The sequence below is a fragment of the Ursus americanus genome, chromosome 16 (assembly GCF_024610735.1).
Source record: "Ursus americanus isolate L20-20 chromosome 16, mUrsAme1.1.p, whole genome shotgun sequence".
NCBI lineage: Eukaryota > Metazoa > Chordata > Mammalia > Carnivora > Ursidae > Ursus > Ursus americanus.
Window position 1 is genome coordinate 12,922,258 of NC_142142.1, and position 16,974 is coordinate 12,939,231.

The 16,974-nt window shown below is 35.3% G+C and overlaps 1 protein-coding gene across 2 annotated transcripts in view; it reads right to left on the reverse strand.

The window, feature by feature from the left end:
- NARS2 (asparaginyl-tRNA synthetase 2, mitochondrial) overlaps window positions 1-16,974 on the reverse strand; it is a 131,877-nt gene that overhangs the window by 71,075 nt on the left and 43,828 nt on the right. For both annotated transcript variants that reach the window (XM_087868187.1, XM_045816181.2), the window contains exon 6: window positions 2,761-2,855. In XM_087868187.1, coding sequence (XP_087724313.1) covers window positions 2,761-2,855 — 95 coding nt within the window. The remainder of the gene's footprint in view (window positions 1-2,760; window positions 2,856-16,974) is intronic.

The window sequence follows — 16,974 nt, forward strand, 5'->3', positions numbered from 1 at the left end:
ATCCAAAACTACAGAACGTAGATCACCAAAAGTGAACCCTAATGTAAACTATGAACTTTGAGTATTAATATGTGTCGGTGTAGGTTCACTGATCATAAAAAATAAATATATAAAATAAATAAATAAATATGGGCTATCTCACATACCAGAGAATAAGGAAGTACTCAAAAAACAAAAGGATAAGGGCATGTCAAAAGGATACTGCAAGAGTCAATCTGAATGAGTTCCCAATAACTAAAACTAAAACAGTTGGAGCAACAAAATATATAACACAGAACCAGAGTATAACCCAACCTATAAAATAAATATATGAGTTCATCCTGATATAAATGATTACAAAAATAAGTAAGGATGAAGAGACAACAAATCTTCCATATAGAAGAATTCCAAATACTCTCCCCTCCAGGAGGTGATGCTTAATTCCATCTCGCACTTCCCAACCCCTCATCCCCACCTCCAATGAGGGTGGGCTAGACCCACTGACTTACTTCCAAAGGACAAAGAAAGGGAAAAATAGTACATTTTCAGTGGAGAAAATCAGCTAACACTATCTAATCCAAGTAATAAAGGTCAATGTCACCATATGGGTATCACATACCCCCTGATGACGGTGAGAGCACTTTACCTCTATGGTATTCTTTCCAAAAACCCATATGACTCCAGTTGAAACATAAGAAAAACATCAGACAAATTGAGGTTGGGATACATTCTACAAGCCATGAAAAACAAGGGAACACTGAGAAATTGTTACAGACTAGAAGAGACTGGAGGAAACATGACAACTAAAAGTAACGTGGTACCCTGAACTGGACCCTAGAAGAAGAAAAAAGGCACTGGTGGAAAACGTGAAATCCAAATAAAGTCTGGAATGTAGTTAACAGTAATGTACTAATAATGGGTTCTTAGTTTCGACAAAATGTACCATGGCAATGTAGGATATTTACAATGGGGGAAACTGGGCAAGAGGTGTATATAAAAAGTCTGCACTGTCTTTGCAACTTTTATATATTTAAAATTATTCAAAAATAGAAAGTTTATTAAAAATAACAATAACTACCAAATTAAACTTTAAAATGGAGCCATAAAGCCACTAAACCAACATAGATATCCTTTTGGAAAATGTTAAACTTCTAAATTTAACATTTACTCCATTTTGAAAGTCTGTTAAATAAAACTAAGAAAAGGCTGAGGGAAGACTAACAATTCCTTATTGTAGATTAAATCAGGCATTAATCTGAAACATGAGGTACTGCATATTAATAATCCTAGAACTATGCATATTCAACTAGACACATTTGACTGACATTATTAGAAATACTTCAAAACACATTAAAAAAATACAGAACCTCATATTCTGCCAATTTAATCTTCTGTCAAGTTTCACTGTACACTGTGTTCTGTGGTTCAGTGCGCTACACTGGGAAAGAAGGAACAATTTAATCCACCAGTGGTATTATGATGGCAAATACTTGGTACATTTACACCTTTCACATATTATGACACTTCTGAGGGGAAGGTACTTATACATTAAAAAATGAATAGCAAAAATTTAAGAAAGATTATCTAAAACTTGGATATAAGGCCAAAAGGTAGACAGTGTGCCCTTTCAACGGAATATGGGGACATGGACTCATTCAAAGGTTAATTACTTATGAGAATGTATTTTGATCCATTATTCTATTTACTACTAAATTAAATATCCCAGATTAAGTAAAGTTACATGTTAACTTGTAGATTTCTGTCTAGCAGAGTTGCAAATCATTTTTGTCAGGTAGAAGAGAAAATTCCAAAGGTTAAGGTTTATTGGTCTGTAGGACATTAACCAGTTTGTAACTAACCTAGCAATCTTATTCTAAAATTCCTTTATTAAATTGTCTATGAATACACAGCTCTTCAAATGCTCTCTGAACTAGTGTTACTATTTTACTTGTTCCCTTAGTAATTAATGAATTGAATAAAATATTTGATACATGTTCACTTCATACTTGTATGAGTCATGATTTTAATTTCTTAAAATTATGCTTTGAAAGGCATAAGGAACTTTCCATGACATACCTGACATGACCTCTTCCACCCACCACTCTGCAAATCCTAGTCTCACAGAGCTATTACAATGATAAGTTTTTTTGCACAGTATTCTGATAATATTGTCAATTATCTTGTTATTGGAATTATCAACTAACACTTTCTGTCTCAAAGATGAATCAGAAAAGAATCTAAGTATATGATATTTTCAAGACCAAGTGATCTGACTTCAAAGACTTTCTAATTTGTTATATGTCGCTCCTGATGATTCTGTGAGTTAATTTTCTTTATTTACACCAATTATTTAAAAAATTTTTTCTTCCATCTGTTCCAGGTACCTTTTTCTTTTTTTTAATCCAAGGGGCTAATACCTGGTTCAGATGTGAACTATAACTGCCTTTACTTTCATAAACATGATTAATTACACTTAAATTTTGATTACATTGAGATTTTTGAAAAAAAGAAAAAGATTAGCAAAAAAAAAAAAAAAATCACAAGTTCATCTTTCCAGTGTTACATTTTTCACTAAACCCAAAAGTCTAGAGTAATGTGATTTTAGGAAGAAACTTGGTTACTGTCAAATCTAAATGTACCTTGGGTGAATTCAAGTGGACTAATTGTAAACACTAATTTCAATTTTTAGGTTTTAGCATTGGGAAAGAAAGCATTATTTCACTCCCACCCAACCCATAATCAGTAGTCCATTAAAGCAAAAAAGAAAAGAGAATTCTGTACCCTGACATCACTTCTAGGTGAAGTTGTCCCGAAACAGTTAAGAAAGCAGGAACATTGAAGAAATTCTCCTCAGGCACCTTAATTTTGCTTGAAGGCTGCAAATGAAAAACATAAGCCACAAAAAGCTATGAGATATTTGCTCTGCTTTCGCATTCACATACGTGCCCCAACTAAAAATCACAATGCAATTAAATATTTGGGAGGACAGGTCATTTTCATGAAAATAAAGGCAGTTCTCAGTGCACACCTAAAAGAGAAAATGCCTGCTTAGAAAGTGCTCATACAACAAAAGGATAAAATATTTTTGTCACAAGATACACTTCTCCCTAAAAAGTGATTCTGATTGAGACAAGCCAGATTATGAATTAAAATTTTTAAATGTGAAGAATTACGTAATCTCTTAAAATTCTAACCTATGATTGAAATTTGACTTTCTCAAGGGAATAGCCTCTAGAACATGTATTGCCATATTATTAAATTTTTAATATTTTAAATACAGATTTCAATAAATACAAATTCTACATACATTAAATTTAATTTCTACCACAACTCAGAAGAGCAGAACTCTAAAAGATACAGGGAGCAACTAATTTAAAGAGTTCTATAAACTTACAATATAGATAAGGTGATTATTGCAGTTGAAACAGGTAGGAAACAGGCCAGCCAACATTTATAACAAGCTTTTAAAAAATTATTTGGGAGTCAAACGCAATTTATGTATTTTACTTTTTAAAAAAGATTATTTATTTATTTATTTGACAGAGAGCATAAGCAGGGGGAGCGGCAGAGGGAGAGCGGTCCATATGCAAGTCGAAGGCAGACGCTTAACAGACTGAGCCCCCCAGGTGCCCCATACACACAATTTAAATAGTATAATTAAGAAAGTGCCTGGATCCAAGTATGACTATTATACCCACTTTTATGGAAGAAAGTTAATTTCTTTACTCTTGTGCTTCAAATTGTGCATTTACTTGAAAGTGTTTTAGTGTAATAGCGCAGTTACTATAAAAGCAACAAAGCCAATTTTAAATACACAATAATGTGAGACTCCTTTTAAGAGACTTAATATCAAATGCTGAATTATAGAAACACATGAAATGAAGGCATCTTGTTTAATTCCACTGGTTCTAAAAATATTGCATATCATATACAGGCATATATCTGTATGAATGAGAAATCTAGTGTAAAAACTACCAACTGAAATCATTCATTTATTTTGTAATTGCCTGCTATTTTTCAAACTTACTTTGATACTGGTCCTAAATCCTATCACTGCTTTTTAAAAAATCCATCTTTGAATTCCATATTCACTGAAAGGATATTGTTTCCAAGGACTTAAGTACACAAGACTAAAATATTTGACCTGACCAGTGTTAGGATTTCCAAAATAAAAAAGTATGTTCTCTGTAGTTCCTCACTATTTACTAAATAATTATGGTTCAAATAAGGCCTCGCACATTCATAAGGATCTTCTAGTTTCTCCTTTTCTTCACCTCTTTAGTCTATAATTTATATTTGTGTTCTATCTTGACTTCTCTTAAAGTGATTTTTCTCATTTCTTGGGCATATACGAAAGTCTAGTCTTTATGACTACATTTTAGTCTTTCATTCATTAGCATTTGTACAAAATGAAATCTGATCCTCTTACATCTCTTAAATTCAACTTATTTAAATAGGCATAAACATATCACTACTTCATCATGCCTTCTAATGTCATACATACTTACATACTAAAATTCCTACATTTTAAAAAATTACTTCCTCTTATTTCTCCTTTATATTAAAATTTATGCATTGCATTGATTTTTTTAAACTTCTGAATGAATTAAGTTATATTACCTATACATTTTATTTCAGAATATTAAAGGGACATTATGAAATATTTTAAAAAGTAATTGCTGAGAGTTGTGTTGGCAAACATGGTGGGATAGGTAGCTCTGAACGACTGTCCCTCCATAGAAAGGCTGAAAATAATGAGTAAAAACTGTCAGAATCAACTGTGGGGACTCTGGAAAACAGCCAAAGGTTTCTAACAACCAAACAAATGCTGAATCAAGAGAGGAAACTTAAAAATGATCGACTCCACTCAACAACAGCAGACTGCACATTGTCTCAAGTACACATACAATATTGTTCAGGACAGACCATATGCTAGGACATAAAACAAGTCTCAATAAATTAAAAAAGACTGAAATCATACAAGTTCTTTCTTTGTAATGGAATGAAACTAAAAATGTTAAGTGGTGCAGATGCTTAGGAAAACAGTTTGGTGGTTCCTTAAAAAGATAAACAAAGAATTACTATACAACCTACCAATTCTACTCCTATGTGTATACCTGAAAGAATTAAAGCCATGTACTCAAATACACATGTGTACTTTCATGTTCATAAGAGCACTATTCGTAAAGGCCAAAGGTGAAAATAATTCAAATGTCCATTAGCAGATAAATGAATAAACAAAATGTAATATATATAAACAGAATAATATTCAGCCACAAGATGGAATAAAGTACTTATACACACATTAAGATATGGCTAAACCTTGAACATGTTATGCTAAGTCAAAGTAAGACATAAAAAGCCACATACTGTATGATCCCATTTATATGAAATGTCTAAAAGATGTAAATCCATAGAGACTGACTGGGTGAGAGCCATGGGTCTGGAGGACATAGGAGAAATGGGAATGGGGCATGGGGTTTGTTTCTGGGATAATGAAAATGTTTCAGAACTTGATACAGTTGGTAGTTGTATAACATGATAAATGCACTAAATGCCACAAAATGTACCCTTCAAAATGTTTAATTGTATATGAATTTCACCTTAATTTTTAAAAAAGCATATATAAACAAGTAACTACTGGATTTGACAGGGTCAAAAACTAACATAGGATTGCAAATTTAAGATTTGTAATCTTAAATACTTCTTAGTAATGAAGAAAGAATAAAAATATACTGATTGTGCATCCAATTTTGTGACTCTGCCAGTGGGTACGATCTCTTTAACAAGATCTCCACACCGCAAATGATAAATTGAAAAATGGACAAATTTGACATTAAAATTAAGGATTTCTATTTAATAAAGTAAGATATAAGCAGAGTCAGAAGAAGAATGACAGATTAAGAAGAAAATATTTTCATTGTTCCTGGCTGGCTCCATCAAGAGATAATGTGGCTCTTGATCTCAGGGTTGAGAGTTTGAGCCCCATGTTGGGTGGAGAGATTATTAAAAAATAAAGTCTTGGGGCACCTGGGTGGCATAGCGGTTAAGCATCTGCCTTCGGCTCAGGGCATGATCCTGGCGTTATGGGATCGAGCCCCACATCAGGCTCCTCTGCTATGAGCCTGCTTCTTCCTCTCCCACTCCCCCTGCTTGTGTTCCCTCTCTCGTTGGCTGTCTCTATCTCTGTCAAATAAATAAATAAAATCTTTAAAAAAATAAATATAAAAAAATAAAGTCTTAAAAAAAATAAGGTATTTTCAGCATCTAAAATTGACAAGTGATTAATGGACAGGACAAATAAGGACCTCCTAACAAGAAACCAAGAAAGAAAATAAGCTGCTCCCCAACTGGTAAGGGATATGAAAAGAGATTTGTAAAAAAGGAAAATTCGAATGGCTGATGCACGAGAAAACACTCAAATTCACCACAAACTAAAGAAAAGCAAACGAAAATAAGGCATTTTAAGAAGAATTCATTACATATAACAGATTGACAAAGAGTACAAAGTTATTTAATGTCAAGTGTAGGTGCAGATTCAGGGTATGATAGGCAGATATGTAAGACGTGCCCAAGATTCTCAGCCCCTGGTTTATTCAATCAACCACTAAGCCAGGTACCGCCATGAAGGATTTTGCAACTAAAGTCTCCAATCAGTGAGCACAGGCAGTAATCTCTCTGACATCAGTTGTAGTACCATTTTTCTACATATGTCTCCTGAGACAAAGGAAATAAGCAAAAATAAACTATTGGGACTGTATCAAAATAAAAACCTTCTGAACAATGAAGGAAACACAAAACTAAAAGGCAACCTACTGAATGGGAGAAGATATTTACAAATGATGTATCCAATAAAGAGTTAGTATCCAAAATATATAAAGGACTTACACAACTCAACACCCAAAAAACGAATAAGCTGATCAAAAAGTGGGCAGAAGACACGAACAGACATTTCTCCAAAGAAGACATACAAATGGCCAACAGACACATGAAAACATGCTCAACATCACTAATCAGGGAAATACAAATCGAAACTACAATGAGATATCACCTCACACCTGTCAGAAGGGCTAAAATCAACAACGCAAGAAACAACAGGTGTTGGTGATGATGTGGAGAAAAAGGAAGCCCTCTCTTGGGAATGCAAGCTGGTATAGCCACTGTGGAAAACAGTATGGAGGTTCCTCAAAAAAATAAAAATAGAACCACCCTATGATGCAGTTATTGGGCTACCAGGTATTTACCACCAAAACACAAAAAAATACTAATTCAAAGGGATACATGCATCCCTATGTTTACTGTAGCATTATTTACAATAGTTAAACTCTGGAAGCAGCCCAAGTGTTCATCGACAGATGAATGGATAAAGAAAACGTGGGAGATATACATATATAGCTATGTATACGAGAATATTATTCAGCCATAAAAAAGACTGAAATCTTGCTATTGGCAACAACATGGATAGAGCTATAGAATATAATGCTAAGTGAAATAAGTCAGAGAAAGACAAATACCATATGATCTCACCAAAACACAGAATTCAAGAAACAAAACAAACAAGAAAAGGAAAAGAAAAAAAAAGAGAGGGGCAAATCAATAAAGACTCTTAACTATAGAGAACAAACTGATGGTTACTAAAGGGGAGATGGGTGGGGGGATGGGTGAAACAGGGGATGGGGATTAAAGAGTATACTTAACATGATGAAAAAATAAGCAAAAATAAATAAATAAATAAATAGATAGATACTTATTTGTCCTGCCTTACAGTTTATTTATTAAAAGATCCAAAAAATGAAAAAATAAAATGAAGTTCCAAATCAGATGGCCTCAAGATTTGGAGATTTTCTGGGTATTCCCAACCTAACCACAGGAGCCCTTTAAAAGCAGAAATGTTTTCTACAGCTGGCTGCAGAAGAGGAAGTCAGAGATTTGAAGCAGAAGGATTCAACAAGCTGTCGTTGGCTTGAAGATGGAGAAGGCAACATGCGAAGGTGCTTAGGACAGTCCCTAGGAGCTGAGAGCAAACTGGCCAACAGTCAGCAACAAGATGGGAACTTCAATCCTAGAACTGCAAGGAACCAAATTTGGCTGATAGCAGAAATAAGTTTGGAAGAGAACTTCAAACTCCAGAGGAGAATGCAACTGGCACACACATTGGTTTCAGCCTTATGAGACATAAGTGGAGAACCCAGCTACACCATCCTGGACTAAATTGATATACAGAACTGAGTAATGGGTGTTGTTTGACGTCACTAGGTTTGAGGCAATTTGTTACAAAGTCATAGAAAACTTGGGGTGCCTGGGTGGCTCGGTTGGTTAAGCGTCTGCCTTCAGCTCAGGTCATGATCTCAGGATCCTGGGATTGAACCCCGCATGAGGCTCCCTGCTCCGCAGGAGATCTGCTTCTCCCTCTCCCTCCCCATCTCCCCCCTGCTTGCGCTCTCTCATGCATATGCCCTCTCTCTCAATATTTTTAAAATAATTTTTTATTACGTTGTGTTAGTCACCATACAGTACATCCTTAGTTTTTTGATGTAATGTTCCATGATTCATTATTTGCGTATAACACCCAGTGCACCATGCAACATGTGCCCTCCTTAATACCCATCACCTGCCTATCCCAATCTCCCATCCCCCTCCCCTCTGAAGCCCTCAGTTTGTTTCCCAGAGTCCATAGACTCTCATGGTTCATTCCCCCTTCTGTTTACCCCCCCTTCATTCTTCCCTTCCTTCTCCTACTGATCTTCCTATTTCTTGTGTTCCATAAATGAGTGAAACCATATGATAATTGTCTTTCTCTGCTTGACTTATTTCACTTAGCATAATCTCCTCCAGACCCGTCCATGTTGCTGCAAATGTTGGCTAATCGTTCTTTCTGATGGCTGAGTGATATTCCATTGTACATATGGACCACATCTTCTTAATCCAGTCATCTGTTGAAGGGCATCTTGGCTCCTTCCACAATTTAGCTATTGTGGACAATGCTGCTATGAACATTGGGGTGCATATGGCCCTTCTCTTCACTACGTCTGTATCTTTGGGATAAATACCCAGTATTGCAATTGCTGGATCATAGGGTAGCTCAATTTTTAACTTTTTAAGGGACCTCCACACTGTTTTCCGAAGCGGCTGTACCAGCTTGCATTCCCACCAACAGTTTAAGAGGGATTCCCTTTCTCCACATCGTCTCCAACATTTGTTGTGTCCTGCCTAATCAATTTTTGCCATTCTAACTGGCGTAAGGTGGTATCTCAGTGTGGTTTTGATTTGAATTTCCCTAATGGCTAATGATTTTGAACATTTTTTCATGTGTCTGTTAGCCATTTGTATGTCTTCATTGGAAAAGTGCCTGTTCATATCTTCTGCCCATTTTTTGATTTGATTATTTGTTTCTTGTGTATTGAGTTTAAGAAGACCTTGATGTGAGACAGGAATCCATCAAAATCATAGAGGAGAACATAGGCTGCAACCTCTTTAACATCAGCCACAGCAACTTTTTTCATGACACATCTCCAAAGGCAAGAGAAACAAAAGAAAAAATGAACTTGTGGGACTTCATCAAGATAAAAAGCTTCTGCACAGCCAAGGAAACAGTCAAAATAACTAAGAGGCAGCCCACGGAATGGGAGAAGATATTTGCAAATGACACTACAGATAGTATCCAAGATCTACAAAGAATCTCTCAATAAATTTCTAACAAAGTCATAGAAAACTAATTCATAGGAAAACTGGAACCCCCTCATAAACTCATATGGTGTACACTGGTACTATTATTCTGGAGAATTTCATGAAGTTAAGAATACATATACCTTATGACCTAGGAATTCCACTCCTGGATATATATTCCAAAGAAATTTTTATACAAGTCGATTAGGGAATATGTTGGAGACTATTTATTGCAGTACTTTTTTTCTGGGTGTAACTTAGAACTGGACAACTTAAGAGTCCTTAACTAGAAGAATGAGTAAGTAAAATGCAGCAAATACCACTGAATGTTTTGTAGCAATGAGAAGCAACAAATAAATGCACCTACATGGACAGAATTTCAACAGAGTTAAACGGGGAAAAAGTAGGAAACAGAACAAGATACATAATATGTTATTATTAATGTAAACTAAAATCACATACAAAAGATCATTCATATTTTATGAGGCTACATACACAATAAAAGATGATATATCAAGAACATTAAAGTGAGTACCTCTGAGAGAGAAGAAAAAAGAATGGGAGCACAGACTGGGATAAAGAGGAAAACATAAAACAAGGGGCTGTGTTGAACTGTGGTTTGTCAGTTGAACATTACTGCTCCCATTGAAATGGAGGACTATGTTTCCTAAAATTCCCTTTCCTGCTTGGTTCCAGGTTACAGCTGGCCATCTATTGCTGGAGAGGAATATGCAAAAGATTTGAGAGGAGAAAATAAAGCTGAAGTCATGACTCTCAGAAGATTGTGGCAGTCTGACACAGTGACACACACACACCGAGGTGCTTGGTGATCTCCAGTTTCTAGCTTGCTTTCCTTACTACTGACTATCCTGCTCTCAGATAACCACCAGGTGCCGGACTGCAATTACTACAGAGTAGATTAGATTAAATGCATTAATGGCTTCAATTTTTCACACCTCTCTGTATCAGTATCCCTTGGCATATTGTATGCTAAATCTGAGTTTGGCCATGTGACTTGTTTTGACCAATGATATGGAAACAGAAATTGACAAAAATAGTGGCTTGAAAAACATAATTGTGCATTTCCATATTCTTTCTTGGACCAATGCCACCAAAGAGATCATGCTTTGATTAACATGACAGAGAAATCTGAGAGATATGTGAGGCCATCCTCAACTGGACAGCTCCCAGCCAAACCTCAGCTAACCAACTCCAACAGAGATCAGAATCACCCAAATGACCTGTAGACTCATGGGAAAGAATAAATGGTTTTGTTACACAGTAATAGGATACGAGTGCCTTGCAAAGACCAGTAACAAGAGTGTACCATGAATGAAGATTATGTTTAATTCGACTTTGTATTCCTGAGGTTAAAAGAATACACATTCAGACATATACAGATTTATAGAAACAACCATAGCCAATACGCACTTAACACTTAGGATGTGTCAGGCACTGTGCTAAAGAGTTCACAAGCAACCTAAGAAACTACTAGTATTCCCATTTCTAGAGGAGAAAATCAAGACAAAGAGGTTGTTAATTAAACTTGCCTAATGTGAGGCACAATATGAATCAAGGTGGTCTGGCCAGAATCTCTGTCTTCAACCACAATGTGGTAGTGCCACACAATATCTTCAGGATTCACAAGAAGTAACAATGGTTGATTCTGGGGAAGGACAGCAGATCATCAGGGAACAAAGGTGGGATAGAATCCTTCTGTACTTTTCAATTAGTACCTTTTGAACCGTGAACTATATTACCTATTCAAAAAACACAATTAAAACAATAAATATTTTTAAGTACAATCTGAGGTACTATTTGCAAATACTTAAATGGTATATGGGTTTTATTCCATGTATTCTTTTTTTTAAAAAATACGGGTTTTGACACAAGCAGACTGCATTTATCATTAAAATTATTAATTTTTTTTTTAAAGTAAGCTCTATGCCCAATATGGGGCTTGCACTCATGACCCTAAGATCAAGAGTGGCATGCTCTACTGACTGAGCCAGCCAGGTGCCCCATTCCCCATATATTCTTTATCACATAAACACTCGTGATTTTATCTTTTGACCTATAGTGGTGCAGATTCCTTTCATCAGCACCAATAAAAAATTTAAAACCAAGAACAAAGTATGGAACAAAGTCAAATACCAAGGGAAGACAGGTGGTTCTACCTGTCCTAAAAACACATTTGGGGGAAGGCCAGGAGAAGCGAAGGCCAAATGATCACTGAATTCTTTGAGTAGGGAATGAGTTTATGTATCTTGGTATGTTAAGCACCTACGATAGTGCCGGAGACTAGTGATTGTTCCATAAATGCTTGAATGCTTGTTGACCAAGAATGAGTCAAGGGTGAACAGAGGGAGTTAGCCATCAGAAATCAGAAGAGACAAAGTCTGATAAAGAAGCAAGGAAAGCACAAAAAAGCATATGTAGCACATTTAGCTATAAAAGGTTCTAGCAGTGTCATGGCTTTGCTGGTCTGAAAGCTACCTCTAATGCACTTTTAGTGGTATGTTTGTTTTCCAACATAGGTACTGATAGGCAGATGGTATTGCAGAAAGTATTTCTTATATTAACTCTTATAACTACACTGCTTATAATTAATACTGTTACTTTCCTGTAGACCCATAAATAGGTGTTTCCTGTTTCTTTAATGTCACCATCATCTTAACATCTACAAGAATTTTTAAAAATAAAAAAGGTAGAGAATATATTTTGAATATATGGTTGTAAGTTTAAAGTAGCTTAGAGAAAATTTTTCATTTTCTTCACAGAAATAAATTGTGTGCCTACTATGACTCTATCTTCCGCCTATCCACTCCCACTTACAAACACATAATTTACAGACATCCTATATAATTAAATTCCAATTTTGGCTAAATATAAAAAGACATATATTCTCTCGCCCACCTTCCAAACACCATCTAATTCTGACATCTATTCAAACAGGAAAATTTGGAAAGGATAAGATACTATCATCAATATAATGTTCTGATCACTGAAAAAATAAAACCTCTTCTATTTCATTTGTCTCTGCATTCTCACGGATGTGACTCACTCAGTTCCAAAGAAGGTATATATCTATGTACTCTCTTATACAACCTCTACTCTCTTAACAAATCAGCCCCAGTCACCTCTGGGACAGCTTCCTTATTTCCTTCTTTCTTTATGCTTGCAAGTCTTAAAATTACCCAAATTTACATCAAGCACTATGAGCGTCATAAGGTTTAAAATAAAAATTAAACATAACACTAAAAATTGCAGGTTTTATTTATTTTTAAAAGTTTCTAAAGCAAAATATTGAGCTGGGTGACATTTGGTTGTTATTTTCTATGCTTTTCCTGTATGTTTAAAATTATAAAAAACTAAAGATCAATATTTACAGCTCTTAAAAATGTCCAGCATATGACTGCATGATCCCTGTGTCAATACTTCTCATTCTTGTATTTTCTTCAACAATAAAATAGTTTCTTATTCAATTTTACCATTTTTGTTTTGCTTAATTACCAGTGTTTTATAAGTTATCACTAAAAGTTACAGTATTTTACCTACATGATGAATTCAATAATCTTATGGCTGCCCTGTGAATATAATTATTACATATTTCTGTAAGGGAAAATGAGTTCTAAGATCCAAATAACCACCTTAAAAATAAACTTTCTAAATCTCTGAATATTGTATTTCTGCTGTATATTAAAAAATAGCTAAATTAAATGTAATTAAAAGAAATAAGAAAGTAAAGTACTTTATGCACCATCAAAACACCGTAATAGCAGAAATCTTAAGTAAATACGAGGCAAGTAACAAGATACCAAGCATTCTTCTTGGTTTATGTTCAGAAATATTTTTCACAACGAATGAATCTCAGATTCTAAAAATTTTTCATGTACAGTACTTCAAAAAGAGTTTATATTCTTTTGTCCGACTCTTGATCTCAGCTCAGATCTAGATCTCAGAGTTGTGAGTTTGAGCCCCATATTGGGCTCTATGTTGAATTAAAAATATATAGAGAGTAATACAAAAAAAATAAATGTCTTTATATTCTCTTATATTTCATTATTTCTCCCAATTAAAATACTCAGAGGTTGAAAGAAATATGTTAAGAGTAGATGAATTATGTACCATAATTCTAAGAATCATGGTACTACTGATGTGTTGCAAATACTAGAAATTACCACAGCATTAGTATCCCAAAATTCCCAGGGGAAAAACATATATTCACATCACACCATCTGCCACAATATAAGTAAGATTCTGCAACTTATTTTTGATTCATACAATTAAATGGCTATGAAGTTGACCTAGTAACACTTATTTCAATGATCTGAGACAGTATTTTTGTGGTATAACTTGGGCTATTAATGAGCTTTAAGTTCTATGCACCAATTTATTTATGCACCAATAACACTATTTTTTAAGTTTTTAAAAAATGAAATTTAGATTTATGTATTTAGAGAGAGACAGTGAGCGAGAGAGTGGGGGGGAGGGCAAAGGGAGAGAGAGAATCTCACGCAGACTCCCCACCAAGCGCCAATGTGGGGCTCAATTCCAGGACCCTGAGATCATGAACGGAGCCAAAATCAAGAGTTGGCCACTCAATTGACCTGAGCCACCCAGGTGCCCCTAACACACTAATTTAGAAGCTTTATAGCACACTTTAATTTCTGGTTATTCCATCATTTTTTAAACTTTTAAATTTATTTTTTAAGTTTTTATTTATATTCCAATTCGTTAACGGTGTAATATTAGTTTCAGGTGTACAATGTAGTGATTCGACACTTCCATACATCAACCAGTGCTCATCACAACAAGTACACTCCTTAATCCCCATCATTTATTTAACCCATCCCCCTACCCACCTTCCTTCTGGTAATCACCAGTTTGTTCTTTATAACTAAGAGTCTGTTTCTTGGTTTGCCCTTTTCCCCCTTTGCTCATTTGTTTTGTTTCTTAAAATCCACATGAGTGAGATCATATGGTATTTGCCTTTCTCTGACTGACTTATTTCACTTAGCATTGTACTCTCTAGTTCCATTCATGTCATTATAATGGCAAAATTTCATTCTTTTTTATGGCTGAGTAATATTCCATTTTATATGTATATGCATGTGTATACACACACACACACACACACCTCACATTTTCTTTATCCATTCATCAATAGATGGACATGTGGGCTATATCCATAATTTGGCTATTGTAGATAACGCTGCTATAAACATCTGGGTGCATGTATATCTTTGAATTAGTATTTTCGTATTCTCTGGGTAAATACCCAGTAATGACATTGCTGGATCCTAAGGTAATTCCATTTTTAACTTTCTGAGGAATTTCCATACTGTTTTCCACAGTGGCTGCACCAGTTTCCATTCCCATCAACAGTGCAAGACAGGGTTTCCGTTTTCTCCACATCCTCACCAACACCTGTTGTTTCTTGCATTGATTTTAGCCCTTCTGACAGGTGTGAGGTGATATCTTATTGTAGTTTCGATTTGTATTTCCCTGATGATGAGTGATGTTGAGCATCTCTTCATGTGTCTGTTGGACATCTGAATGTCTTCTTTGGAGAAATGTCTGTTTGTGTCTTCTGCCCATGTTTTAGTTGGGTTATTGTTGAGTTTTATAGTTCTTTATATATTTTAGATACTAAACCTTTATCAGATATGCAATTTGCAAATTCTCCCACTCAGTAAGCTGCTTTTTAGTTTTGCTGATTGCTTCCTTCACTGTTCAGAAGCTTTCTATTTTGATATAGTCCCGATAGTTTATTTTTTGTTTCCCCTGCTCCAGGATACCTATCTAGAAAGAAGTTGCCACAGCCCACCATTTTTGATCACTGTATTCCTTAGCATTAACATGAATGAAGCCTTTTCCAAGGTCTCTCCATTGAAAAATAAATTTGTATCTCAGTGCAAATATAGATATCGCCTATATTTTCATGCCCTAATTCATTTTTCAATTGAACAAATATTTACAGAGTGCCTACTCTGTGCCAAGTATTAGGCTAAATGCAGGGCTACAGTAATGAATAAGAGACAAGGTCCCTGAGGAACTCCAATATTTTTCAGTTTCATGGGTTAACACTGTGAAACGAAAGTTATTTAATATGAAGCACTAATCTTGAGTTTTGGCAACTTATGAATATGTCTGGAGGAGGTGATATACACAATTTATCAATTCGTCTAACACCCCAAAGGAACTTAAGAGAACTTTCCCCAAGTTTCTTATTCCTTTAAGCGTCCCAAATTAAAAACAAAAAACCCCCCAAAAACCTGGCTCATAGATTGCTGAAGAAATGGCTGAGGGTGTGGGTATTCAAATCATGTGACCCATAGAAAATGACTCACAAGCAGTGTCTTGGCCAAGCATGCTGAAAAGCTGGTAGTTACCACTACAAACCTATTAGAATGGCCAAAATCCAGAACACTGACAATACCAAATGCTGGTGAAGATATAGAGCAATAAACTCTCAGTCATTGCTGGTGGGAATGCAAAATGGCACAGTCACTTTGGAAGACAATTTGGTGGTTTCTTACAAAATTAAATATACTCTTGAGCAATTGCACTGATTTGATACCTGCCCACAGGAGTTGAAACCTTGTATCAAAACCTGCACACATATGTTCATAGAAGCTTTATTCACAATTGCCAAAACCTGGAAGCAACCAAGATGTCCTTCAGTAGCTGACTGGATAAACTGTGGCACACCCAGATAATAGAATATTATTCAGCTAAAAAGAAATGAGCTATCAAGCCATGAAAAGTTATATCACAAATGCCTATTACTAAGTGAAAAAAAGCAATATGAAAAGGCTACATACTGTATGAGTCCAACTATATGGTATTCTGTCTGCAAAACCATGGAGACAACAAAAAAGATCAGTGGTTGCCGGGGGGAAGGGTGGAGAGAGGGATGAATAGGTAGAACACAGAGGATTTTTAAAGCAGTGAAACTACTATGTGTGATACTATAATGGTAGATACATGTCTTATACATTTGTCCAAACACAACGTACAACACAAAGAATGAACCCTAATGTAAACTAAGGACTTTGGATGATAATGATGTGTCAATACAGAGTCAACGATTAACAAATGTATCACTCTCCTGGGGGATGTTCATAAGGGGGAGGCTATGCTTGTATGGGGAGCAGGGAGTCTATGGGAAGTATTTAAATCTTTGCTCAATTTCACTTTCAATCTGAAAGTGCTCTAAAATGGAAAGCCCATTTTAAAAAACTCCATCAACATATGGATGGATCTCTATGATCAACATGTTATATCCTTCCTTTGCCAAGAGACATGGTCTCATTTCTTTTTTTT